This window comes from Carassius gibelio, chromosome A11, assembly GCF_023724105.1.
Source record: "Carassius gibelio isolate Cgi1373 ecotype wild population from Czech Republic chromosome A11, carGib1.2-hapl.c, whole genome shotgun sequence".
NCBI classification, from domain to species: domain Eukaryota; kingdom Metazoa; phylum Chordata; class Actinopteri; order Cypriniformes; family Cyprinidae; genus Carassius; species Carassius gibelio.
In genome coordinates, this window is record NC_068381.1 from 24,998,385 (window position 1) to 25,021,227 (window position 22,843).

The 22,843-nt window shown below is 44.8% G+C and overlaps 1 protein-coding gene and 20 non-coding genes across 21 annotated transcripts; all 21 read right to left on the reverse strand.

Annotated features, from left to right (window-relative positions):
* Positions 1-51: 51 nt before the first annotated feature.
* Positions 52-123, reverse strand: trnae-uuc (transfer RNA glutamic acid (anticodon UUC)). The gene has a single exon. It is a non-coding gene; the product is annotated as a tRNA-Glu (tRNA).
* A 1,217-nt stretch (positions 124-1,340) lies between these two features.
* Positions 1,341-1,413, reverse strand: trnar-acg (transfer RNA arginine (anticodon ACG)). The gene has a single exon. It is a non-coding gene; the product is annotated as a tRNA-Arg (tRNA).
* A 339-nt stretch (positions 1,414-1,752) lies between these two features.
* trnay-gua (transfer RNA tyrosine (anticodon GUA)) lies at positions 1,753-1,840 on the reverse strand. The gene is given in 2 exon segments: positions 1,753-1,788; positions 1,804-1,840. It is a non-coding gene; the product is annotated as a tRNA-Tyr (tRNA).
* Positions 1,841-1,964: 124 nt separating this feature from the next.
* trnae-uuc (transfer RNA glutamic acid (anticodon UUC)) lies at positions 1,965-2,036 on the reverse strand. Its single transcript has one exon. It is a non-coding gene; the product is annotated as a tRNA-Glu (tRNA).
* A 2,108-nt stretch (positions 2,037-4,144) lies between these two features.
* Positions 4,145-4,217, reverse strand: trnar-acg (transfer RNA arginine (anticodon ACG)). Its single transcript has one exon. It is a non-coding gene; the product is annotated as a tRNA-Arg (tRNA).
* A 371-nt stretch (positions 4,218-4,588) lies between these two features.
* On the reverse strand, positions 4,589-4,676 carry trnay-gua (transfer RNA tyrosine (anticodon GUA)). Its single transcript is given in 2 exon segments — positions 4,589-4,624; positions 4,640-4,676. It is a non-coding gene; the product is annotated as a tRNA-Tyr (tRNA).
* Positions 4,677-6,540: 1,864 nt separating this feature from the next.
* Positions 6,541-6,628, reverse strand: trnay-gua (transfer RNA tyrosine (anticodon GUA)). Its single transcript is given in 2 exon segments — positions 6,541-6,576; positions 6,592-6,628. It is a non-coding gene; the product is annotated as a tRNA-Tyr (tRNA).
* A 203-nt stretch (positions 6,629-6,831) lies between these two features.
* Positions 6,832-6,903, reverse strand: trnae-uuc (transfer RNA glutamic acid (anticodon UUC)). Its single transcript has one exon. It is a non-coding gene; the product is annotated as a tRNA-Glu (tRNA).
* A 1,643-nt stretch (positions 6,904-8,546) lies between these two features.
* Positions 8,547-8,634, reverse strand: trnay-gua (transfer RNA tyrosine (anticodon GUA)). The gene is given in 2 exon segments: positions 8,547-8,582; positions 8,598-8,634. It is a non-coding gene; the product is annotated as a tRNA-Tyr (tRNA).
* A 124-nt stretch (positions 8,635-8,758) lies between these two features.
* trnae-uuc (transfer RNA glutamic acid (anticodon UUC)) lies at positions 8,759-8,830 on the reverse strand. The gene has a single exon. It is a non-coding gene; the product is annotated as a tRNA-Glu (tRNA).
* An 808-nt stretch (positions 8,831-9,638) lies between these two features.
* On the reverse strand, positions 9,639-9,711 carry trnar-acg (transfer RNA arginine (anticodon ACG)). The gene has a single exon. It is a non-coding gene; the product is annotated as a tRNA-Arg (tRNA).
* A 347-nt stretch (positions 9,712-10,058) lies between these two features.
* Positions 10,059-10,146, reverse strand: trnay-gua (transfer RNA tyrosine (anticodon GUA)). Its single transcript is given in 2 exon segments — positions 10,059-10,094; positions 10,110-10,146. It is a non-coding gene; the product is annotated as a tRNA-Tyr (tRNA).
* Positions 10,147-10,270: 124 nt separating this feature from the next.
* Positions 10,271-10,342, reverse strand: trnae-uuc (transfer RNA glutamic acid (anticodon UUC)). The gene has a single exon. It is a non-coding gene; the product is annotated as a tRNA-Glu (tRNA).
* A 1,691-nt stretch (positions 10,343-12,033) lies between these two features.
* On the reverse strand, positions 12,034-12,121 carry trnay-gua (transfer RNA tyrosine (anticodon GUA)). The gene is given in 2 exon segments: positions 12,034-12,069; positions 12,085-12,121. It is a non-coding gene; the product is annotated as a tRNA-Tyr (tRNA).
* A 2,768-nt stretch (positions 12,122-14,889) lies between these two features.
* On the reverse strand, positions 14,890-17,010 carry LOC128022759 (uncharacterized). The gene is made up of 4 exons (XM_052610552.1): positions 16,233-17,010; positions 16,044-16,102; positions 15,656-15,909; positions 14,890-14,998 (listed from the first exon to the last, which is right to left on the reverse strand). The coding sequence occupies exons 1-4, from the start codon at positions 16,603-16,605 to the stop codon at positions 14,890-14,892; spliced, it is 795 nt and encodes a 264-aa protein (XP_052466512.1). The 5' UTR covers positions 16,606-17,010.
* Positions 17,011-17,700: 690 nt separating this feature from the next.
* Positions 17,701-17,788, reverse strand: trnay-gua (transfer RNA tyrosine (anticodon GUA)). The gene is given in 2 exon segments: positions 17,701-17,736; positions 17,752-17,788. It is a non-coding gene; the product is annotated as a tRNA-Tyr (tRNA).
* Positions 17,789-17,912: 124 nt separating this feature from the next.
* Positions 17,913-17,984, reverse strand: trnae-uuc (transfer RNA glutamic acid (anticodon UUC)). The gene has a single exon. It is a non-coding gene; the product is annotated as a tRNA-Glu (tRNA).
* A 1,216-nt stretch (positions 17,985-19,200) lies between these two features.
* trnar-acg (transfer RNA arginine (anticodon ACG)) lies at positions 19,201-19,273 on the reverse strand. The gene has a single exon. It is a non-coding gene; the product is annotated as a tRNA-Arg (tRNA).
* A 1,442-nt stretch (positions 19,274-20,715) lies between these two features.
* trnar-acg (transfer RNA arginine (anticodon ACG)) lies at positions 20,716-20,788 on the reverse strand. The gene has a single exon. It is a non-coding gene; the product is annotated as a tRNA-Arg (tRNA).
* Positions 20,789-21,347: 559 nt separating this feature from the next.
* On the reverse strand, positions 21,348-21,419 carry trnae-uuc (transfer RNA glutamic acid (anticodon UUC)). Its single transcript has one exon. It is a non-coding gene; the product is annotated as a tRNA-Glu (tRNA).
* Positions 21,420-22,636: 1,217 nt separating this feature from the next.
* On the reverse strand, positions 22,637-22,709 carry trnar-acg (transfer RNA arginine (anticodon ACG)). The gene has a single exon. It is a non-coding gene; the product is annotated as a tRNA-Arg (tRNA).
* Positions 22,710-22,843: the final 134 nt, after the last annotated feature.

Here is a 22,843-nt window from a genome sequence, read left to right on the forward strand (position 1 = left end):
TGCAGGAAGATTTGCTGGATTTTTGAGGAGGGAAGCAAAAAGGAGCATGCATTCCCATACCGGGAGTTGAACCCGGGCCGCCTGGGTGAAAACCAGGAATCCTAACCGCTAGACCATATGGGATCTGGACACTTTAAACTGGCCATGGGCTTCTGGCGCACTTTCCATACATGTGGTCAGCGTGGGCGCAGGACCTTGTAGTGGCCTGTTGCTTTAGTTCTGTGACTGTAACAATGTGATAATAATTTGGCAAAACAAGAATTATCCAAAAGGACGGTTTTCTGAATTATATAGTGTTGTATGCATTCAGGGAATCTGTTTTTTCACTCAACCCGGGGGTTCAGTGTATTTGGGCAGATTCCTGTGATTGCAGAATTGATTCCTCAAACTGGTAATTAAGCTCTTGTCCAAGTGAAAATACTCGTGTCATCCATTTGAAAACACACACGGCAACCTTTATCTAGAGGAAAAACTGGAGTCAACCCCTGGCTGCGTACGAGAAAACCAGGAATCCTAACTGCTAGACCATATGGGAACTGGCCAGCTTTAACTGGCCACAAGCTTGTGGGCCACTTTCCATAAATGTGGCCAGTGTGGGCGCAGGGTTTTGTAGTGGCCTGTTGCTTTTGGTGTGTGACTGTAACAATGTGATAATAATTTGGCAATACAAGAATCATCCGAAGGGACGGTTTACTGAAATATATAGTGTTGCATGCATTCAAGGGACATGTTTGTTGACTCACACAAGGTTCAGTTTTTTGGCCAGAATCCTGTGATTGCTGAATTTATACCTCGAACTGGTAATTAAGGTCTTGTCCAGGTGAAAATACTTGTGTCATGCATCTGAAAACACACATGGCAACCGTTATCTAGAGGAAAAACTGCCTATCGTCGGTCTGTCAAGGTACAAAACTGACATGTTGTGAGGTTAATAATGAAAGTGAGACCAATTTTTAATATGCTGATTATTCACTCGTTCAGTTTAATGCAGATTACAAATTATTCTCAATGTCCAGGTGGCAATTAGTGATAAGGCTTCAAAATGGCAAGCCTGTGACATCAAAACCACATGGCATTGCACCCTTCAAAGTAGTAAAGCGGTTACAGAGTAGCGATGAAATTGTTCATTCTAGAATCAACTGGCCCACCAGCCTGCATTTTGTGAGACGAATGGCAATACCAAAGCATGTCCGTGTCTCCCCTAGACATCGGAATGGGTGTGCAGAATGTGCCTTTTTTTGGAAAAAATAGAAGAATGCCTAGAGAGTTGCCTTTTCTTTTGGACTTTGGAGAAAAAAAAACACAACAACAAAATAAGCCGGAGAAAAACAAGCACAGAGCGAGCCAGCCAGGAGTCGAACCTAGAATCTTCTGATCCGTAGTCAGACGCGTTATCCATTGCGCCACTGGCCCACCAAAAGTAAAGACCCCCGATTGTTACAGACTTGTTGGTTTTCGATGTGACGGTGGCAAGCATTGATGTCTGCTCATTCTCACCTTGTTATCAGGAGAACAGACTACCAGCCCTCCAGCCCACCAGCCCAGCAGCCCACGAGCCCTCCAGCCCACCATCCCTCCCTGGTGGTCTAGTGGTTAGGATTCGGCGCTCTCACCGCCGCGGCCCGGGTTCGATTCCCGGTCAGGGAAAGCTCTTTTGCCTTCCAATTGTGGACTGCGAATTCAAGCTCTGCTGACAGATGTGAGAAAGCCAGCTCCAAGCCAAAACATTGGTGGGAACATGAAAAAAACACCTCCTTCGAGCCGGAGTTGAACCAGCGACCTAAGGATGGCCAACACTCCAACCTACAGTCCTCCGCTCTACCAGCTGAGCTATCGAAGGGGCTAAGGGCTAGTCAGAACCTCGACATATCAGGGTTCTGTAGCTCTACTGCTGGCCAAAAAGTCACTTCTGGTGCAGGAAGATTTGCTGGATTTTTGAGGAGGGAAGCAAAAAGGAGCATGCATTCCCATACCGGGAGTTGAACCCGGGCCGCCTGGGTGAAAACCAGGAATCCTAACCGCTAGACCATATGGGATCTGGACACTTTAAACTGGCCATGGGCTTCTGGCGCACTTTCCATACATGTGGTCAGCGTGGGCGCAGGACCTTGTAGTGGCCTGTTGCTTTAGTTCTGTGACTGTAACAATGTGATAATAATTTGGCAAAACAAGAATTATCCAAAAGGACGGTTTTCTGAATTATATAGTGTTGTATGCATTCAGGGAATCTGTTTTTTCACTCAACCCGGGGGTTCAGTGTATTTGGGCAGATTCCTGTGATTGCAGAATTGATTCCTCAAACTGGTAATTAAGCTCTTGTCCAAGTGAAAATACTCGTGTCATCCATTTGAAAACACACACGGCAACCTTTATCTAGAGGAAAAACTGGAGTCAACCCCTGGCTGCGTACGAGAAAACCAGGAATCCTAACTGCTAGACCATATGGGAACTGGCCAGCTTTAACTGGCCACAAGCTTGTGGGCCACTTTCCATAAATGTGGCCAGTGTGGGCGCAGGGTTTTGTAGTGGCCTGTTGCTTTTGGTGTGTGACTGTAACAATGTGATAATAATTTGGCAATACAAGAATCATCCGAAGGGACGGTTTCTGTCAAGGTACAAAACTGACATGTTGTGAGGTTAATAATGAAAGTGAGACCAATTTTTAATCCGCAAAATTGCTGATTATTCGCTCGTTCAGTTTAATGCAGATTACAAATTATTCTCAATGTCCAGGTGGCAATTAGTGATAAGGCTTCAAAATGGCAAGCCTGTGACATCAAAACCACATGGCATTGCACCCTTCAAAGTAGTAAAGCGGTTACAGAGTAGCGATGAAATTGTTCTTTCTAGAATCAACTGGCCCACCAGCCTGCATTTTGTGAGACGAATGGCAATACCAAAGCATGTCCGTGTCTCCCCTAGACATCGGAATGGGTGTGCAGAATGTGCCTTTTTTTGAAAAAAATAGAAGAATGCCTAGAGAGTTGCCTTTTCTTTTGGACTTTGGAGAAAAAAAACACAACAACAAAATAAGCCGGAGAAAAACAAGCACAGAGCGAGCCAGCCAGGAGTCGAACCTAGAATCTTCTGATCCGTAGTCAGACGCGTTATCCATTGCGCCACTAGCCCACCATTAGTAAAGACCCCCGATTGTTACAGACTTGTTGGTTTTCGATGTGACGGTGGCAAGCATTGATGTCTGCTCATTCTCACCTTGTTATCAGGAGAACAGACTACCAGCCCTCCAGCCCACCAGCCCTCCAGCCCACCAGCCCACCAGCCCACCAGCCCACCAGCCCACCAGCCCTCCAGCCCTCCTGCCCACCAGCCCACGAGCCCTCCAGCCCATATGGGAACTGGCCAGCTTTAACTGGCCACAAGCTTGTGGGCCACTTTCCATAAATGTGGCCAGTGTGGGCGCAGGGTTTTGTAGTGGCCTGTTGCTTTTGGTGTGTGACTGTAACAATGTGATAATAATTTGGCAATACAAGAATCATCCGAAGGGACGGTTTACTGAAATATATAGTGTTGCATGCATTCAAGGGACATGTTTGTTGACTCACACATGGTTCAGTTTTTTGGCCAGAATCCTGTGATTGCTGAATTTATACCTCGAACTGGTAATTAAGGTCTTGTCCAGGTGAAAATACTTGTGTCATGCATCTGAAAACACACATGGCAACCGTTATCTAGAGGAAAAACTGCCTATCGTCGGTCTGTCAAGGTACAAAACTGACATGTTGTAAGGTTAATAATGAAAGTGAGACCAATTTTTAATATGCTGATTATTCGCTCGTTCAGTTTAATGCAGATTACAAATTATTCTCAATGTCCAGGTGGCAATTAGTGATAAGGCTTCAAAATGGCAAGCCTGTGACATCAAAACCACATGGCATTGCACCCTTCAAAGTAGTAAAGCGGTTACAGAGTAGCGATGAAATTGTTCATTCTAGAATCAACTGGCCCACCAGCCTGCATTTTGTGAGACTGCATGTCCGTGTCTCCCCTAGACATCGGAATGGGTGTGCAGAATGTGCCTTTTTTTGGAAAAAATAGAAGAATGCCTAGAGAGTTGCCTTTTCTTTTGGACTTTGGAGAAAAAAAACACAACAACAAAATAAGCCGGAGAAAAACAAGCACAGAGCGAGCCAGCCAGGAGTCGAACCTAGAATCTTCTGATCCGTAGTCAGACGCGTTATCCATTGCGCCACTGGCCCACCAAAAGTAAAGACCCCCGATTGTTACATACTTGTTGGTTTTCGATGTGACGGTGGCAAGCATTGATGTCTGCTCATTCTCACCTTGTTATCAGGAGAACAGACTACCAGCCCTCCAGCCCTCCAGCCCTCCAGCCCACCAGCCCAGCAGCCCACGAGCCCTCCAGCCCACGAGCCCTCCAGCCCACCATCCCTCCCTGGTGGTCTAGTGGTTAGAATTCGGCGTTCTCACCGCCGCGGCCCGGGTTCGATTCCCGGTCAGGGAAAGCTCTTTTGCCTTCCAATTGTGGACTGCGAATTCAAGCTCTGCTGACAGCTGTGAGAAAGCCAGCTCCAAGCCAAAACATTGGTGGGAACATGAAAAAAACACCTCCTTCGAGCCGGAGTTGAACCAGCGACCTAAGGATGGCCAACACTCCAACCTACAGTCCTCCGCTCTACCAGCTGAGCTATCGAAGGGGCTAAGGGCTAGTCAGAACCTCGACATATCAGGGTTCTGTAGCTCTACTGCTGGCCAAAAAGTCACTTCTGGTGCAGGAAGATTTGCTGGATTTTTGAGGAGGGAAGCAAAAAGGACGGGCATTTCCATACCGGGAGTTGAACCCGGGCCGCCTGGGTGAAAACCAGGAATCCTAACCGCTAGACCATATGGGATCTGGACACTTTAAACTGGCCATGGGCTTCTGGCGCACTTTCCATACATGTGGTCAGCGTGGGCGCAGGACCTTGTAGTGGCCTGTTGCTTTAGTTCTGTGACTGTAACAATGTGATAATAATTTGGCAAAACAAGAATTATCCAAAAGGACGGTTTTCTGAATTATATAGTGTTGTATGCATTCAGGGAATCTGTTTTTTCACTCAACCCGGGGGTTCAGTGTATTTGGGCAGATTCCTGTGATTGCAGAATTGATTCCTCAAACTGGTAATTAAGCTCTTGTCCAAGTGAAAATACTTGTGTCATCCATTTGAAAACACACACGGCAACCTTTATCTAGAGGAAAAACTGGAGTCAACCCCTGGCTGCGTACGAGAAAACCAGGAATCCTAACTGCTAGACCATATGGGAACTGGCCAGCTTTAACTGGCCACAAGCTTGTGGGCCACTTTCCATAAATGTGGCCAGTGTGGGCGCAGGGTTTTGTAGTGGCCTGTTGCTTTTGGTGTGTGACTGTAACAATGTGATAATAATTTGGCAATACAAGAATCATCCGAAGGGACGGTTTACTGAAATATATAGTGTTGCATGCATTCAAGGGACATGTTTGTTGACTCACACATGGTTCAGTTTTTTGGCCAGAATCCTGTGATTGCTGAATTTATACCTCGAACTGGTAATTAAGGTCTTGTCCAGGTGAAAATACTTGTGTCATGCATCTGAAAACACACATGGCAACCGTTATCTAGAGGAAAAACTGCCTATCGTCGGTCTGTCAAGGTACAAAACTGACATGTTGTGAGGTTAATAATGAAAGTGAGACCAATTTTTAATCCGCAAAATTGCTGATTATTCGCTCGTTCAGTTTAATGCAGATTACAAATTATTCTCAATGTCCAGGTGGCAATTAGTGATAAGGCTTCAAAATGGCAAGCCTGTGACATCAAAACCACATGGCATTGCACCCTTCAAAGTAGTAAAGCGGTTACAGAGTAGCGATGAAATTGTTCTTTCTAGAATCAACTGGCCCACCAGCCTGCATTTTGTGAGACGAATGGCAATACCAAAGCATGTCCGTGTCTCCCCTAGACATCGGAATGGGTGTGCAGAATGTGCCTTTTTTTGGAAAAAATAGAAGAATGCCTAGAGAGTTGCCTTTTCTTTTGGACTTTGGAGAAAAAAAACACAACAACAAAATAAGCCGGAGAAAAACAAGCACAGAGCGAGCCAGCCAGGAGTCGAACCTAGAATCTTCTGATCCGTAGTCAGACGAGTTATCCATTGCGCCACTGGCCCACCATTAGTAAAGACACCCGATTGTTACAGGCTTGTTGGTTTTCGATGTGACGGTGGCAAGCATTGATGTCTGCTCATTCTCACCTTGTTATCAGGAGAACAGACTACCAGCCCTCCAGCCCACCAGCCCACCAGCCCACCAGCCCACGAGCCCTCCAGCCCTCCTGCCCACCAGCCCACGAGCCCACCATCCATCCCTGGTGGTCTAGTGGTTAGGATTCGGCGCTCTCACCGCCGCGGCCCGGGTTCGATTCCCGGTCAGGGAAAGCTCTTTTGCCTTCCAATTGTGGACTGCGAATTCAAGCTCTGCTGACAGCTGTGAGAAAGCCAGCTCCAAGCCAAAACATTGGTGGGAACATGAAAAAAAACACCTCCTTCGAGCCGGAGTTGAACCAGCGACCTAAGGATGGCCAACACTCCAACCTACAGTCCTCCGCTCTACCAGCTGAGCTATCGAAGGGGCTAAGGGCTAGTCAGAACCTCGACATATCAGGGTTCTGTAGCTCTACTGCTGGCCAAAAAGTCACTTCTGGTGCAGGAAGATTTGCTGGATCAGAACCTCGACATATCAGGGTTCTGTAGCTCTACTGCTGGCCAAAAAGTCACTTCTGGTGCAGGAAGATTTGATGGATTTTTGAGGAGGGAAGCAAAAAGGAGCATGCATTCCCATACCGGGAGTTGAACCCGGGCCGCCTGGGTGAAAACCAGGAATCCTAACCGCTAGACCATATGGGATTTGGACACTTTAAACTGGCCATGGGCTTCTGGCGCACTTTCCATACATGTGGTCAGCGTGGGCGCAGGACCTTGTAGTGGCCTGTTGCTTTAGTTCTGTGACTGTAACAATGTGATAATAATTTGGCAAAACAAGAATTATGCAAAATGACGGTTTTCTGAATTATATAGTGTTGTATGCATTCAGGGAATCTGTTTTTTCAATCAACCCGGGGGTTCAGTGTATTTGGGCAGATTCCTGTGATTGCAGAATTGATTCCTCAAACTGGTAATTAAGCTCTTGTCCAAGTGAAAATACTCGTGTCATCCATTTGAAAACACACACGGCAACCTTTATCTAGAGGAAAAACTGGAGTCAACCCCTGGCTGCGTACAAGAAAACCAGGAATCCTAACTGCTAGACCATATGGGAACTGGCCAGCTTTAACTGGCCACAAGCTTGTGGGCCACTTTCCATAAATGTGGCCAGTGTGGGCGCAAGGTTTTGTAGTGGCCTGTTGCTTTTGGTGTGTGACTGTAACAATGTGATAATAATTTGGCAATACAAGAATCATCCGAAGGGACGGTTTACTGAAATATATAGTGTTGCATGCATTCAAGGGACATGTTTGTTGACTCACACATGGTTCAGTCTTTTGGCCAGAATCCTGTGATTGCTGAATTTATACCTCGAACTGGTAATTAAGGTCTTGTCCAGGTGAAAATACTTGTGTCATGCATCTGAAAACACACATGGCAACCATTATCTAGAGGAAAAACTGCCTATCGTCGGTCTGTCAAGGTACAAAACTGACATGTTGTGAGGTTAATAATGAAAGTGAGACCAATTTTTAATATGCTGATTATTCGCTCGTTCAGTTTAATGCAGATTACAAATTATTCTCAATGTCCAGGTGGCAATTAGTGATAAGTCTTCAAAATGGCAAGCCTGTGACATCAAAACCACATGGCATTGCACCCTTCAAAGTAGTAAAGCGGTTACAGAGTAGCAATGAAATTGTTCATTCTAGAATCAACTGGCCCACCAGCCTGCATTTTGTGAGACGAATGGCAATACCAAAGCATGTCCGTGTCTCCCCTAGACATCGGAATGGGTGTGCAGAATGTGCCTTTTTTTGGAAAAAATAGAAGAATGCCTAGAGAGTTGCCTTTTCTTTTGGACTTTGGAGAAAAAAACACAACAACAAAATAAGCCGGAGAAAAACAAGCACAGAGCGAGCCAGCCAGGAGTCGAACCTAGAATCTTCTGATCCGTAGTCAGATGCGTTATCCATTGCGCCACTGGCCCACCAAAAGTAAAGACCCCCGATTGTTACAGACTTGTTGGTTTTCGATGTGACGGTGGCAAGCATTGATGTCTGCTCATTCTCACCTTGTTATCAGGAGAACAGACTACCAGCCCTCCAGCCCTCCAGCCCTCCAGCCCACCAGCCCAGCAGCCCACGAGCCCTCCAGCCCACCATCCCTCCCTGGTGGTCTAGTGGTTAGGATTCGGCGCTCTCACCGCCGCGGCCCGGGTTCGATTCCCGGTCAGGGAAAGCTCTTTTGCCTTCCAATTGTGGACTGCGAATTCAAGCTCTGCTGACAGCTGTGAGAAAGCCAGCTCCAAGCCAAAACATTGGTGGGAACATGAAAAAAACACCTCCTTCGAGCCGGAGTTGAACCAGCGACCTAAGGATGGCCAACACTCCAACCTACAGTCCTCCGCTCTACCAGCTGAGCTATCGAAGGGGCTAAGGGCTAGTCAGAACCTCGACATATCAGGGTTCTGTAGCTCTACTGCTGGCCAAAAAGTCACTTCTGGTGCAGGAAGATTTGCTGGATTTTTGAGGAGGGAAGCAAAAAGGAGCATGCATTCCCATACCGGGAGTTGAACCCGGGCCGCCTGGGTGAAAACCAGGAATCCTAACCGCTAGACCATATGGGATCTGGACACTTTAAACTGGCCATGGGCTTCTGGCGCACTTTCCATACATGTTGTCAGCGTGGGCGCAGGACCTTGTAGTGGCCTGTTGCTTTAGTTCTGTGACTGTAACAATGTGATAATAATTTGGCAAAACAAGAATTATCCAAAAGGACGGTTTTCTGAATTATATAGTGTTGTATGCATTCAGGGAATCTGTTTTTTCACTCAACCCGGGGGTTCAGTGTATTTGGGCAGATTCCTGTGATTGCAGAATTGATTCCTCAAACTGGTAATTAAGCTCTTGTCCAAGTGAAAATACTTGTGTCATGCATCTGAAAACACACATGGCAACCGTTATCTAGAGGAAAAACTGCCTATCGTCGGTCTGTCAAGGTACAAAACTGACATGTTGTGAGGTTAATAATGAAAGTGAGACCAATTTTTAATATGCTGATTATTCACTCGTTCAGTTTAATGCAGATTACAAATTATTCTCAATGTCCAGGTGGCAATTAGTGATAAGGCTTCAAAATGGCAAGCCTGTGACATCAAAACCACATGGCATTGCACCCTTCAAAGTAGTAAAGCGGTTACAGAGTAGCGATGAAATTGTTCATTCTAGAATCAACTGGCCCACCAGCCTGCATTTTGTGAGACGAATGGCAATACCAAAGCATGTCCGTGTCTCCCCTAGACATCGGAATGGGTGTGCAGAATGTGCCTTTTTTTGGAAAAAATAGAAGAATGCCTAGAGAGTTGCCTTTTCTTTTGGACTTTGGAGAAAAAAAAACACAACAACAAAATAAGCCGGAGAAAAACAAGCACAGAGCGAGCCAGCCAGGAGTCGAACCTAGAATCTTCTGATCCGTAGTCAGACGCGTTATCCATTGCGCCACTGGCCCACCAAAAGTAAAGACCCCCGATTGTTACAGACTTGTTGGTTTTCGATGTGACGGTGGCAAGCATTGATGTCTGCTCATTCTCACCTTGTTATCAGGAGAACAGACTACCAGCCCTCCAGCCCTCCAGCCCACCAGCCCAGAAGCCCACGAGCCCTCCAGCCCACCATCCCTCCCTGGTGGTCTAGTGGTTAGGATTCGGCGCTCTCACCGCCGCGGCCCGGGTTCGATTCCCGGTCAGGGAAAGCTCTTTTGCCTTCCAATTGTGGACTGCGAATTCAAGCTCTGCTGACAGCTGTGAGAAAGCCAGCTCCAAGCCAAAACATTGGTGGGAACATGAAAAAAACACCTCCTTCGAGCCGGAGTTGAACCAGCGACCTAAGGATGGCCAACACTCCAACCTACAGTCCTCCGCTCTACCAGCTGAGCTATCGAAGGGGCTAAGGGCTAGTCAGAACCTCGACATATCAGGGTTCTGTAGCTCTACTGCTGGCCAAAAAGTCACTTCTGGTGCAGGAAGATTTGCTGGATTTTTGAGGAGGGAAGCAAAAAGGAGCATGCATTCCCATACCGGGAGTTGAACCCGGGCCGCCTGGGTGAAAACCAGGAATCCTAACCGCTAGACCATATGGGATCTGGACACTTTAAACTGGCCATGGGCTTCTGGCGCACTTTCCATACATGTGGTCAGCGTGGGCGCAGGACCTTGTAGTGGCCTGTTGCTTTAGTTCTGTGACTGTAACAATGTGATAATAATTTGGCAAAACAAGAATTATCCAAAAGGACGGTTTTCTGAATTATATAGTGTTGTATGCATTCAGGGAATCTGTTTTTTCACTCAACCCGGGGGTTCAGTGTATTTGGGCAGATTCCTGTGATTGCAGAATTGATTCCTCAAACTGGTAATTAAGCTCTTGTCCAAGTGAAAATACTCGTGTCATCCATTTGAAAATACACACGGCAACCTTTATCTAGAGGAAAAACTGGAGTCAACCCCTGGCTGCGTACGAGAAAACCAGGAATCCTAACTGCTAGACCATATGGGAACTGGCCAGCTTTAACTGGCCACAAGCTTGTGGGCCACTTTCCATAAATGTGGCCAGTGTGGGCGCAGGGTTTTGTAGTGGCCTGTTGCTTTTGGTGTGTGACTGTAACAATGTGATAATAATTTGGCAATACAAGAATCATCCGAAGGGACGGTTTACTGAAATATATAGTGTTGCATGCATTCAAGGGACATGTTTGTTGACTCACACATGGTTCAGTTTTTTGGCCAGAATCCTGTGATTGCTGAATTTATACCTCGAACTGGTAATTAAGGTCTTGTCCAGGTGAAAATACTTGTGTCATGCATCTGAAAACACACATGGCAACCGTTATCTAGAGGAAAAACTGCCTATCGTCGGTCTGTCAAGGTACAAAACTGACATGTTGTGAGGTTAATAATGAAAGTGAGACCAATTTTTAATATGCTGATTATTCGCTCGTTCAGTTTAATGCAGATTACAAATTATTCTCAATGTCCAGGTGGCAATTAGTGATAAGGCTTCAAAATGGCAATCCTGTGACATCAAAACCACATGGCATTGCACCCTTCAAAGTAGTAAAGCGGTTACAGAGTAGCGATGAAATTGTTCATTCTAGAATCAACTGGCCCACCAGCCAGCATTTTGTGAGATGAATGGCAATACCAAAGCATGTCCGTGTCTCCCCTAGACATCGGAATGGGTGTGCAGAATGTGCCTTTTTTTGGAAAAAATAGAAGAATGCCTAGAGAGTTGCCTTTTCTTTTGGACTTTGGAGAAAAAAAACACAACAACAAAATAAGCCGGAGAAAAACAAGCACAGAGCGAGCCAGCCAGGAGTCGAACCTAGAATCCTCTGATCCGTAGTCAGACGCGTTATCCATTGCGCCACTGGTCCACCATCAGTAAAGACCCCGATTATTACATACTTGTTGGTTTTCGATGTGACGGTGGCAAGCATTGATGTCTGCTCATTCTCACCTTGTTATCAGGAGAACAGACTACCAGCCCTCCAGCCCACCAGCCCACCAGCCCACCAGCCCACGAGCCCTCCAGCCCACCAGCCCACCAGCCCACGAGCCTTCCAGCCCTCCTGCCCACCAGCCCACGAGCCCACCATCCATCCCTGGTGGTCTAGTGGTTAGGATTCGGCGCTCTCACCGCCGCGGCCCGGGTTCGATTCCCGGTCAGGGAAAGCTCTTTTGCCTTCCAATTGTGGACTGCGAATTCAAGCTCTGCTGACAGCTGTGAGAAAGCCAGCTCCAAGCCAAAACATTGGTGGGAACATGAAAAAAACACCTCCTTCGAGCCGGAGTTGAACCAGCGACCTAAGGATGGCCAACACTCCAACCTACAGTCCTCCGCTCTACCAGCTGAGCTATCGAAGGGGCTAAGGGCTAGTCAGAACCTCGACATATCAGGGTTCTGTAGCTCTACTGCTGGCCAAAAAGTCACTTCTGGTGCAGGAAGATTTGCTGGATCAGAACCTCGACATTTCAGGGTTCTGTAGCTCTACTGCTGGCCAAAAAGTCACTTCTGGTGCAGGAAGATTTGCTGGATTTTTGAGGAGGGAAGCAAAAAGGAGCATGCATTCCCATACCGGGAGTTGAACCCGGGCCGCCTGGGAGAAAACCAGGAATCCTAACCGCTAGACCATATGGGATTTGGACACTTTAAACTGGCCATGGGCTTCTGGTGCACTTTCCATACATGTGGTCAGCGTGGGCGAAGGACCTTGTAGTGGCCTGTTGCTTTAGTTCTGTGACTGTAACAATGTGATAATAATTTGGCAAAACAAGAATTATGCAAAAGGACGGTTTTCTGAATTATATAGTGTTGTATGCATTCAGGGAATCTGTTTTTTCACTCAACCCGGGGGTTCAGTGTATTTGGGCAGATTCCTGTGATTGCAGAATTGATTCCTCAAACTGGTAATTAAGCTCTTGTCCAAGTGAAAATACTCGTGTCATCCATTTGAAAACACACACGGCAACCTTTATCTAGAGGAAAAACTGGAGTCAACCCCTGGCTGCGTACAAGAAAACCAGGAATCCTAACTGCTAGACCATATGGGAACTGGCCAGCTTTAACTGGCCACAAGCTTGTGGGCCACTTTCCATAAATGTGGCCAGTGTGGGCGCAGGGTTTTGTAGTGGCCTGTTGCTTTTGGTGTGTGACTGTAACAATGTGATAATAATTTGGCAATACAAGAATCATCCGAAGGGCCGGTTTACTGAAATATATAGTGTTGCATGCATTCAAGGGACATGTTTGTTGACTCACACAAGGTTCAGTTTTTTGGCCAGAATCCTGTGATTGCTGAATTTATACCTCGAACTGCTAATTAAGGTCTTGTCCAGGTGAAAATACTTGTGTCATGCATCTGAAAACACACATGGCAACCGTTATCTAGAGGAAAAACTGCCTATCGTCGGTCTGTCAAGGTACAAAACTGACATGTTGTGAGGTTAATAATGAAAGTGAGACCAATTTTTAATATGCTGATTATTCGCTCGTTCAGTTTAATGCAGATTACAAATTATTCTCAATGTCCAGGTGGCAATTAGTGATAAGGCTTCAAAATGGCAAGCCTGTGACATCAAAACCACATGGCATTGCACCCTTCAAAGTAGTAAAGCGGTTACAGAGTAGCGATGAAATTGTTCATTCTAGAATCAACTGGCCCACCAGCCTGCATTTTGTGAGACGAATGGCAATACCAAAGCATGTCCGTGTCTCCCCTAGACATCGGAATGGGTGTGCAGAATGTGCCTTTTTTTGGAAAAAATAGAAGAATGCCTAGAGAGTTGCCTTTTCTTTTGGACTTTGGAGAAAAAAAACACAACAACAAAATAAGCCGGAGAAAAACAAGCACAGAGCGAGCCAGCCAGGAGTCGAACCTAGAATCTTCTGATCCGTAGTCAGATGCGTTATCCATTGCGCCAAGGCCGGCGCCCATTAGTCGAGGTAAAGATCCTAAAAGACGCACAGGTACGCGAGTTCGCGGCCCGCTCCGACCAGTGATGTAATTCCTGGAATGTGTTCGTTTTGACGCTGCTGATGCACGCGTGCGTAATCATCATTATCCCCCGTAATTTAATCGAACGTAAATTCGTACCCCGCACTTTAATTTGGGAACTTTCCAGGGTAAACAAACACGTTATGTACGTTTCATTCATACCGGACGCCGGAGGGCGCTCTCTCGCATTAACTCCAAAACGGACTCGTAGAAGCACCAACTTGTGACCACTATGTGACGCACGCTACAGGAAATACCTTATATGGACAAAGGCATCCAGCTGGATAAAAAAAGCCGAAATTATTTGACAGATAAAACGTGACTATTCATTGCAAAAATACATGATTTGTGTTTTTGTGCATTTTCATAACAAAATACATGAATAACGCAGCGCTTACTGACACTTTTTTTTTCAGTATAATATATTATTTTTACAGTATAACATTATATTATATTATTATATGTTCTGACTTATTCTGGAAGTCCCTGTTTCTTTGTGTGTGTGTTTTACTGTTATGTAATACTGGAATACTTAAAAACATGTTTTTTTTTTTGCAAACTACAATTACAGTGAGAAATAGGCACAAAAACATTGTGAGTGCAAAGATTAACAACCCTTTTTATTTGCAAATATAAAGTCATTATATAAAATTATAACAACAGTGCAAATATATATACATTTACAAATATTGTGAGAATACAAATAGGAACAATAACAATAGTGTGAGGGCAAATATTAACAACCCTTTTAATCTGCATATATATTTTAAAGCCAATAAAACATTTAGAACAGTAATGCAATTTTGTACAGTATACACCAAAAATGTTTACCACAATAATAAAATTTGTACATATCAGTGTAAAAACCAAAACAAACATTTGCAGTGCAATTTTGACATCAGACTAAGAAAATAATAAGAATTAATAGTAAACAAAGACAAACATTTACCACAGTAGTGCAATTATGACATATTTGCTTAAAAAAAAAAGTAAATAAAAAAATAGTTTTTACCACTGTAGTGGACTTTTCATATATTAGCCAAAATAATAATAAAAAACATAAACATACCGTTTATATTATATATCTATCTTGGATGTGCTTGTTAGCACATGCTACCACAGTGAAGCGGGACACCCTCATTCCATCACAGCGCACCGCGTTTGGGTAGAGAGCACAGAGCCTTGTGAAAATGGCCTTCGGTTGCAGTCAGGCCACTGTGCAGGACTGTGAGCCCCAACGAAACACCTGCAAATTACAACAGAATACATATTATTAATGTAAGATTGTTTTCATTGTGTGATCTTATTTTTATTTTACCTTTCCTATGCTGTCTGTTTTGCTTTGTGTTGTCTAAATGTTCATTTATAATATGTGCGCATAGTTATGTTGTCTCTCTTTGTTTTGTTTTTAGATTGATGTTGAAATGTCATATCAATAAATCAGTTCTCTACTGTGTTGTGGAATAATTACAGGGTGTTGTTAGTCAGCCTGTCAGGTTTTTTTCACAATAATGACTGCATATTATCCCACTTATTACATGGCTACTTACTAAAGTACAGTAAAAGACAAATTATTTGACTCAACATGATACAAAATGATTTTAATGATTTAAGAAATGATTGCCTTGTTTCTTCTAAATTAAATATTCCAATGTACAGTTGGAACTGTGTTCATAGCAATGTAACATACTTAGCAACCTAATATATATAGTCAGAATAAAACGTAAATCACAACTAATAATTTATGTTGTAATCAGGCTAAGTTTGAACTTAACAGGCTACAGGAAGATAAGCTAGTCATGAAGGTGTCAGGTTTTAGGTGATATTTCAGCCAGTTTCAGATGTATTATATATATTTTATATAAAAAATGTGTAGACCCTATGTTTACTAAGCGTAACATACGTTTTGCTGCTCTCCACACCTGGGGCCACAATCTTCTTAGTGGCCCTGAATCGTCCCTGTTTTAGGTTGGTTTGGTTAAGTGGTGGGTAAATGGTCTTTTTCTTGTCATACTCCCCCAATGCCTGCCATAGGGAGATGATCTTGATGCACTCTTCTCCCGGCAAAGCCAGACGGTGGTCTCTGAGGCTAACCAAAAACTCTGCCAAGTCCTGCACGGCTCCATACCCCTCAATATTATCAGGTCCAACGTAATCCTAAAATGAAAGATAATTTAGGAACTTTTGATAGCATCAGTGAATACAAATATTCACATGAAAGCACATCCAATGTAACCCAGATTATGCTTACACACATGTAAATGTACATAAAAAATAAACTGGACCCTTACATCATGTGAAGTGTTCTCTTCCAATGTTGGACGATCCGTTTCTGCAGATAATCGGTCCACTGTGGCAACATTAAAAAGGTAAATATTTATTTTAAATTTGTATTTATGCCTTTCAATGTGATAAATACAAATTTATAGTTAGTGTGATAACAAATACGAAACCTTTATGAATACTTTAGTAAAACTCACAGCTATGTGCTCCAGGAAAGAGTTCTAGATTTGATTCAGCGTGCAGTGAGCTGCTGACAGGAGATGACACTGATGATGGAGGGACCACAAACAGTGATGACGTGGGGCTGGTTGCTGGAGGAGTTGGAAATGATGCTGCAGATGCTGCAGACACTGATGCTTGTGAAGAGGCAGCAGGTGTCCGTTCAGTGTCAAAGGTGGGGACAGTGATGTCCTGAAACTCCTCAAGTTCAGCATAACCTTCATCCACCTCTATACCAACCTCAGTAGTCTCTGACTCTTCAATGGCCAACTTGTAGTCCTGCAGAACTTTACCAGTTTGCTGGTAAAGATATTCCACTCCAATAAGCTCACCTTTAAAATAGTAAAACATTGACAATTAGATAATATACCACAATATTATATTATAACTCAGTTCCTCAGTTTCCTTTGCAAATCATTAGCTAAAGATTAATTAAAGCTGACAACTGGAAGTTGAAGTGCATAGCTTTGGCCACTGTAGTAATTAACATATACATTTAAATCATTAGTTAATATAATGTTATTACTCAACTTATACATTAAAGTACATTTGACTGGTAACAATTTATTTATTACTTAATCTATTAATCATATAGAATGTTTATTAGTTGCTGATGTAGTAATCATTAATAAATGGTTTAAGTTAGTCCTTCATGAGTTTACATTAACTCGTGATTATCTGTGCATTCTTGAAGCATGAATTAATGCATATTTGTGCACCAGTATTGTAATTTTATTGATAAAAGACTCACTTACATTGCAAATGTTGTTTAGAAGTTAATCGATGACCGTTATCTTCTTCTTCTTCACCATAGACAGTAAAAGTGATCCTTAAATCTCCGGTAGTTTTTAATGTTATCAATTGATCTACTTACTACGAAGAATCGCGGATGAGGAACGGGCGCTGATTGGCAAATTCGCGGTTGCGATACGAGCGCTGATTGGCAAATTCGCGGTTGCGATACGAGCGCTGATTGGCAAATTCGCGGTTGCGATACGAGCGCTGATTGGCTAAAACATAAGTTTCATGGTTGCAGCCGGGAACGTGATTGGCTGTCATAACAAAGAATAACCACGACCTACAGGTGACATGGAGCGCCACTGGCCCACCAAAAGTAAAGACCCCCGATTGTTACAGACTTGTTGGTTTTCGATGTGACAGTGGCAAGCATTGATGTCTGCTCATTCTCACCTTGTTATCAGGAGAACAGACTACCAGCCCTCCAGCCCTCCAGCCCTCCAGCCCACCAGCCCAGCAGCCCACGAGCCCTCCCTGGTGGTCTAGTGGTTAGGATTCGGCGCTCTCACCGCCGCGGCCCGGGTTCGATTCCCGGTCAGGGAAAGCTCTTTTGCCTTCCAATTGTGGACTGCGAATTCAAGCTCTGCTGACAGCTGTGAGAAAGCCAGCTCCAAGCCAAAACATTGGTGGGAACATGAAAAAAACACCTCCTTCGAGCCGGAGTTGAACCAGCGACCTAAGGATGGCCAACACTCCAACCTACAGTCCTCCGCTCTACCAGCTGAGCTATCGAAGGGGCTAAGGGCTAGTCAGAACCTCGACATATCAGGGTTCTGTAGCTCTACTGCTGGCCAAAAAGTCACTTCTGGTGCAGGAAGATTTGCTGGATTTTTGAGGAGGGAAGCAAAAAGGAGCATGCATTCCCATACCGGGAGTTGAACCCGGGCCGCCTGGGTGAAAACCAGGAATCCTAACCGCTAGACCATATGGGATCTGGACACTTTAAACTGGCCATGGGCTTCTGGCGCACTTTCCATACATGTGGTCAGCGTGGGCGCAGGACCTTGTAGTGGCCTGTTGCTTTAGTTCTGTGACTGTAACAATGTGATAATAATTTGGCAAAACAAGAATTATCCAAAAGGACGGTTTTCTGAATTATATAGTGTTGTATGCATTCAGGGAATCTGTTTTTTCACTCAACCCGGGGGTTCAGTGTATTTGGGCAGATTCCTGTGATTGCAGAATTGATTCCTCAAACTGGTAATTAAGCTCTTGACCAAGTGAAAATCCTCGTGTCATCCATTTGAAAATACACAGGGCAACCTTTATCTAGAGGAAAAACTGGAGTCAACCCCTGGCTGCGTACGAGAAAACCAGGAATCCTAACTGCTAGACCATATGGGAACTGGCCAGCTTTAACTGGCCACAAGCTTGTGGGCCACTTTCCATAAATGTGGCCAGTGTGGGCGCAGGGTTTTGTAGTGGCCTGTTGCTTTTGGTGTGTGACTGTAACAATGTGATAATAATTTGGCAATACAAGAATCATCCGAAAGGACGGTTTACTGAAATATATAGTGTTGCATGCATTCAAGGGACATGTTTGTTGACTCACACATGGTTCAGTTTTTTGGCCAGAATCCTGTGATTGCTGAATTTATACCTCGAACTGGTAATTAAGGTCTTGTCCAGGTGAAAATACTTGTGTCATGCATCTGAAAACACACATGGCAACCGTTATCTAGAGGAAAAACTGCCTATCGTCGGTCTGTCAAGGTACAAAACTGACATGTTGTGAGGTTAATAATGAAAGTGAGACCAATTTTTAATATGCTGATTATTCGCTCGTTCAGTTTAATGCAGATTACAAATTATTCTCAATGTCCAGGTGGCAATTAGTGATAAGGCTTCAAAATGGCAAGCCTGTGACATCAAAACCACATGGCATTGCACCCTTCAAAGTAGTAAAGCGGTTACAGAGTAGCGATGAAATTGTTCTTTCTAGAATCAACTGGCCCACCAGCCTGCATTTTGTGAGACGAATGGCAATACCAAAGCATGTCCGTGTCTCCCCTAGACATCGGAATGGGTGTGCAGAATGTGCCTTTTTTTGGAAAAAATAGAAGAATGCCTAGAGAGTTGCCTTTTCTTTTGGACTTTGGAGAAAAAAAACACAACAACAAAATAAGCCGGAGAAAAACAAGCACAGAGCGAGCCAGCCAGGAGTCGAACCTAGAATCTTCTGATCCGTAGTCAGACGCGTTATCCATTGCGCCACTGGCCCACCAAAAGTAAACACCCCCGATTGTTACAGACTTGTTGGTTTTCGATGTGACGGTGGCAAGCATTGATGTCTGCTCATTCTCACCTTGTTATCAGGAGAACAGACTACCAGCCCTCCAGCCCTCCAGCCCTCCAGCCCACCAGCCCAGCAGCCCACGAGCCCTCCAGCCCACCATCCCTCCCTGGTGGTCTAGTGGTTAGGATTCGGCGCTCTCACCGCCGCGGCCCGGATTCGATTCCCGGTCAGGGAAAGCTCTTTTGCCTTCCAATTGTGGACTGCGAATTCAAGCTCTGCTGACAGCTGTGAGAAAGCCAGCTCCAAGCCAAAACATTGGTGGGAACATGAAAAAAACATGTCGAGCCGGAGTTGAACCAGCGACCTAAGGATGGCCAACACTCCAACCTACAGTCCTCCGCTCTACCAGCTGAGCTATCGAAGGGGCTAAGGGCTAGTCAGAACCTCGACATATCAGGGTCCTGTAGCTCTATTGCTGGCCAAAAAGTCACTTCTGGTGCAGGAAGATTTGCTGGATTTTTGAGGAGGGAAGCAAAAAGGAGCATGCATTCCCATACCGGGAGTTGAACACGGGCCGCCTGGGTGAAAACCAGGAATCCTAACCGCTAGACCATATGGGATCTGGACACTTTAAACTGGCCATGGGCTTCTGGCGCACTTTCCATACATGTGGTCAGCGTGGGCGCAGGACCTTGTAGTGGCCTGTTGCTTTAGTTCTGTGACTGTAACAATGTGATAATAATTTGGCAAAACAAGAATTATCCAAAAGGACGGTTTTCTGAATTATATAGTGTTGTATGCATTCAGGGAATCTGTTTTTTCACTCAACCCGGGGGTTCAGTGTATTTGGGCAGATTCCTGTGATTGCAGAATTGATTCCTCAAACTGGTAATTAAGCTCTTGTCCAAGTGAAAATACTTGTGTCATGCATCTGAAAACACACATGGCAACCGTTATCTAGAGGAAAAACTGCCTATCGTCGGTCTGTCAAGGTACAAAACTGACATGTTGTGAGGTTAATAATGAAAGTGAGACCAATTTTTAATATGCTGATTATTCGCTCGTTCAGTTTAATGCAGATTACAAATTATTCTCAATGTCCAGGTGGCAATTAGTGATAAGGCTTCAAAATTGCAAGCCTGTGACATCAAAACCACATGGCATTGCACCCTTCAAAGTAGTAAAGCGGTTACAGAGTAGCAATGAAATTGTTCATTCTAGAATCAACTGGCCCACCAGCCTGCATTTTGTGAGATGAATGGCAATACCAAAGCATGTCCGTGTCTCCCCTAGACATCGGAATGGGTGTGCAGAATGTGCCTTTTTTTGGAATAAATAGAAGAATGCCTAGAGAGTTGCCTTTTGTTTTGGACTTTGGAGAAAAAAAACACAACAACAAAATAAGCCGGAGAAAAACAAGCACAGAGCGAGCCAGCCAGGAGTCGAACCTAGAATCTTCTGATCCGTAGTCAGACGCGTTATCCATTGCGCCACTGGCCCACCAAAAGTAAAGACCCCCGATTGTTACAGACTTGTTGGTTTTCGATGTGACGGTGGCAAGCATTGATGTCTGCTCATTCTCACCTTGTTATCAGGAGAACAGACTACCAGCCCTCCAGCCCACCAGCCCACCAGCCCAGAAGCCCACGAGCCCTCCAGCCCACCATCCCTCCCTGGTGGTCTAGTGGTTAGGATTCGGCGCTCTCACCGCCGCGGCCCGGGTTCGATTCCCGGTCAGGGAAAGCTCTTTTGCCTTCCAATTGTGGACTGCGAATTCAAGCTCTGCTGACAGCTGTGAGAAAGCCAGCTCCAAGCCAAAACATTGGTGGGAACATGAAAAAAACACCTCATTCGAGCCGGAGTTGAACCAGCGACCTAAGGATGGCCAACACTCCAACCTACAGTCCTCCGCTCTACCAGCTGAGCTATCGAAGGGGCTAAGGGCTAGTCAGAACCTCGACATATCAGGGTTCTGTAGCTCTACTGCTGGCCAAAAAGTCACTTCTGGTGCAGGAAGATTTGCTGGATTTTTGAGGAGGGAAGCAAAAAGGAGCATGCATTCCCATACCGGGAGTTGAACCCGGGCCGCCTGGGTGAAAACCAGGAATCCTAACCGCTAGACCATATGGGATTTGGACACTTTAAACTGGCCATGGGCTTCTGGCGCACTTTCCATACATGTGGTCAGCGTGGGCGCAGGACCTTGTAGTGGCCTGTTGCTTTAGTTCTGTGACTGTAACAATGTGATAATAATTTGGCAAAACAAGAATTATGCAAAATGACGGTTTTCTGAATTATATAGTGTTGTATGCATTCAGGGAATCTGTTTTTTCACTCAACCCGGGGGTTCAGTGTATTTGGGCAGATTCCTGTGATTGCAGAATTGATTCCTCAAACTGGTAATTAAGCTCTTGTCCAACTGAAAATACTCGTGTCATCCATTTGAAAACACACACGGCAACCTTTATCTAGAGGAAAAACTGGAGTCAACCCCTGGCTGTGTACAAGAAAACCAGGAATCCTAACTGCTAGACCATATGGGAACTGGCCAGCTTTAACTGGCCACAAGCTTGTGGGCCACTTTCCATAAATGTGGCCAGTGTGGGCGCAAGGTTTTGTAGTGGCCTGTTGCTTTTGGTGTGTGACTGTAACAATGTGATAATAATTTGGCAATACAAGAATCATCCGAAGGGACGGTTTACTGAAATATATAGTGTTGCATGCATTCAAGGGACATGTTTGTTGACTCACACATGGTTCAGTTTTTTGGCCAGAATCCTGTGATTGCTGAATTTATACCTCGAACTGGTAATTAAGGTCTTGTCCAGGTGAAAATACTTGTGTCATGCATCTGAAAACACACATGGCAACCGTTATCTAGAGGAAAAACTGCCTATCGTCGGTCTGTCAAGGTACAAAACTGACATGTTGTGAGGTTAATAATGAAAGTGAGACCAATTTTTAATATGCTGATTATTCACTCGTTCAGTTTAATGCAGATTACAAATTATTCTCAATGTCCAGGTGGCAATTAGTGATAAGGCTTCAAAATGGCAAGCCTGTGACATCAAAACCACATGGCATTGCACCCTTCAAAGTAGTAAAGCGGTTACAGAGTAGCGATGAAATTGTTCATTCTAGAATCAACTGGCCCACCAGCCTGCATTTTGTGAGACGAATGGCAATACCAAAGCATGTCCGTGTCTCCCCTAGACATCGGAATGGGTGTGCAGAATGTGCCTTTTTTTGGAAAAAATAGAAGAATGCCTAGAGAGTTGCCTTTTCTTTTGGACTTTGGAGAAAAAAAAACACAACAACAAAATAAGCCGGAGAAAAACAAGCACAGAGCGAGCCAGCCAGGAGTCGAACCTAGAATCTTCTGATCCGTAGTCAGACGCGTTATCCATTGCGCCACTGGCCCACCAAAAGTAAAGACCCCCGATTGTTACAGACTTGTTGGTTTTCGATGTGACGGTGGCAAGCATTGATGTCTGCTTATTCTCACCTTGTTATCAGGAGAACAGACTACCAGCCCTCCAGCCCACCAGCCCACCA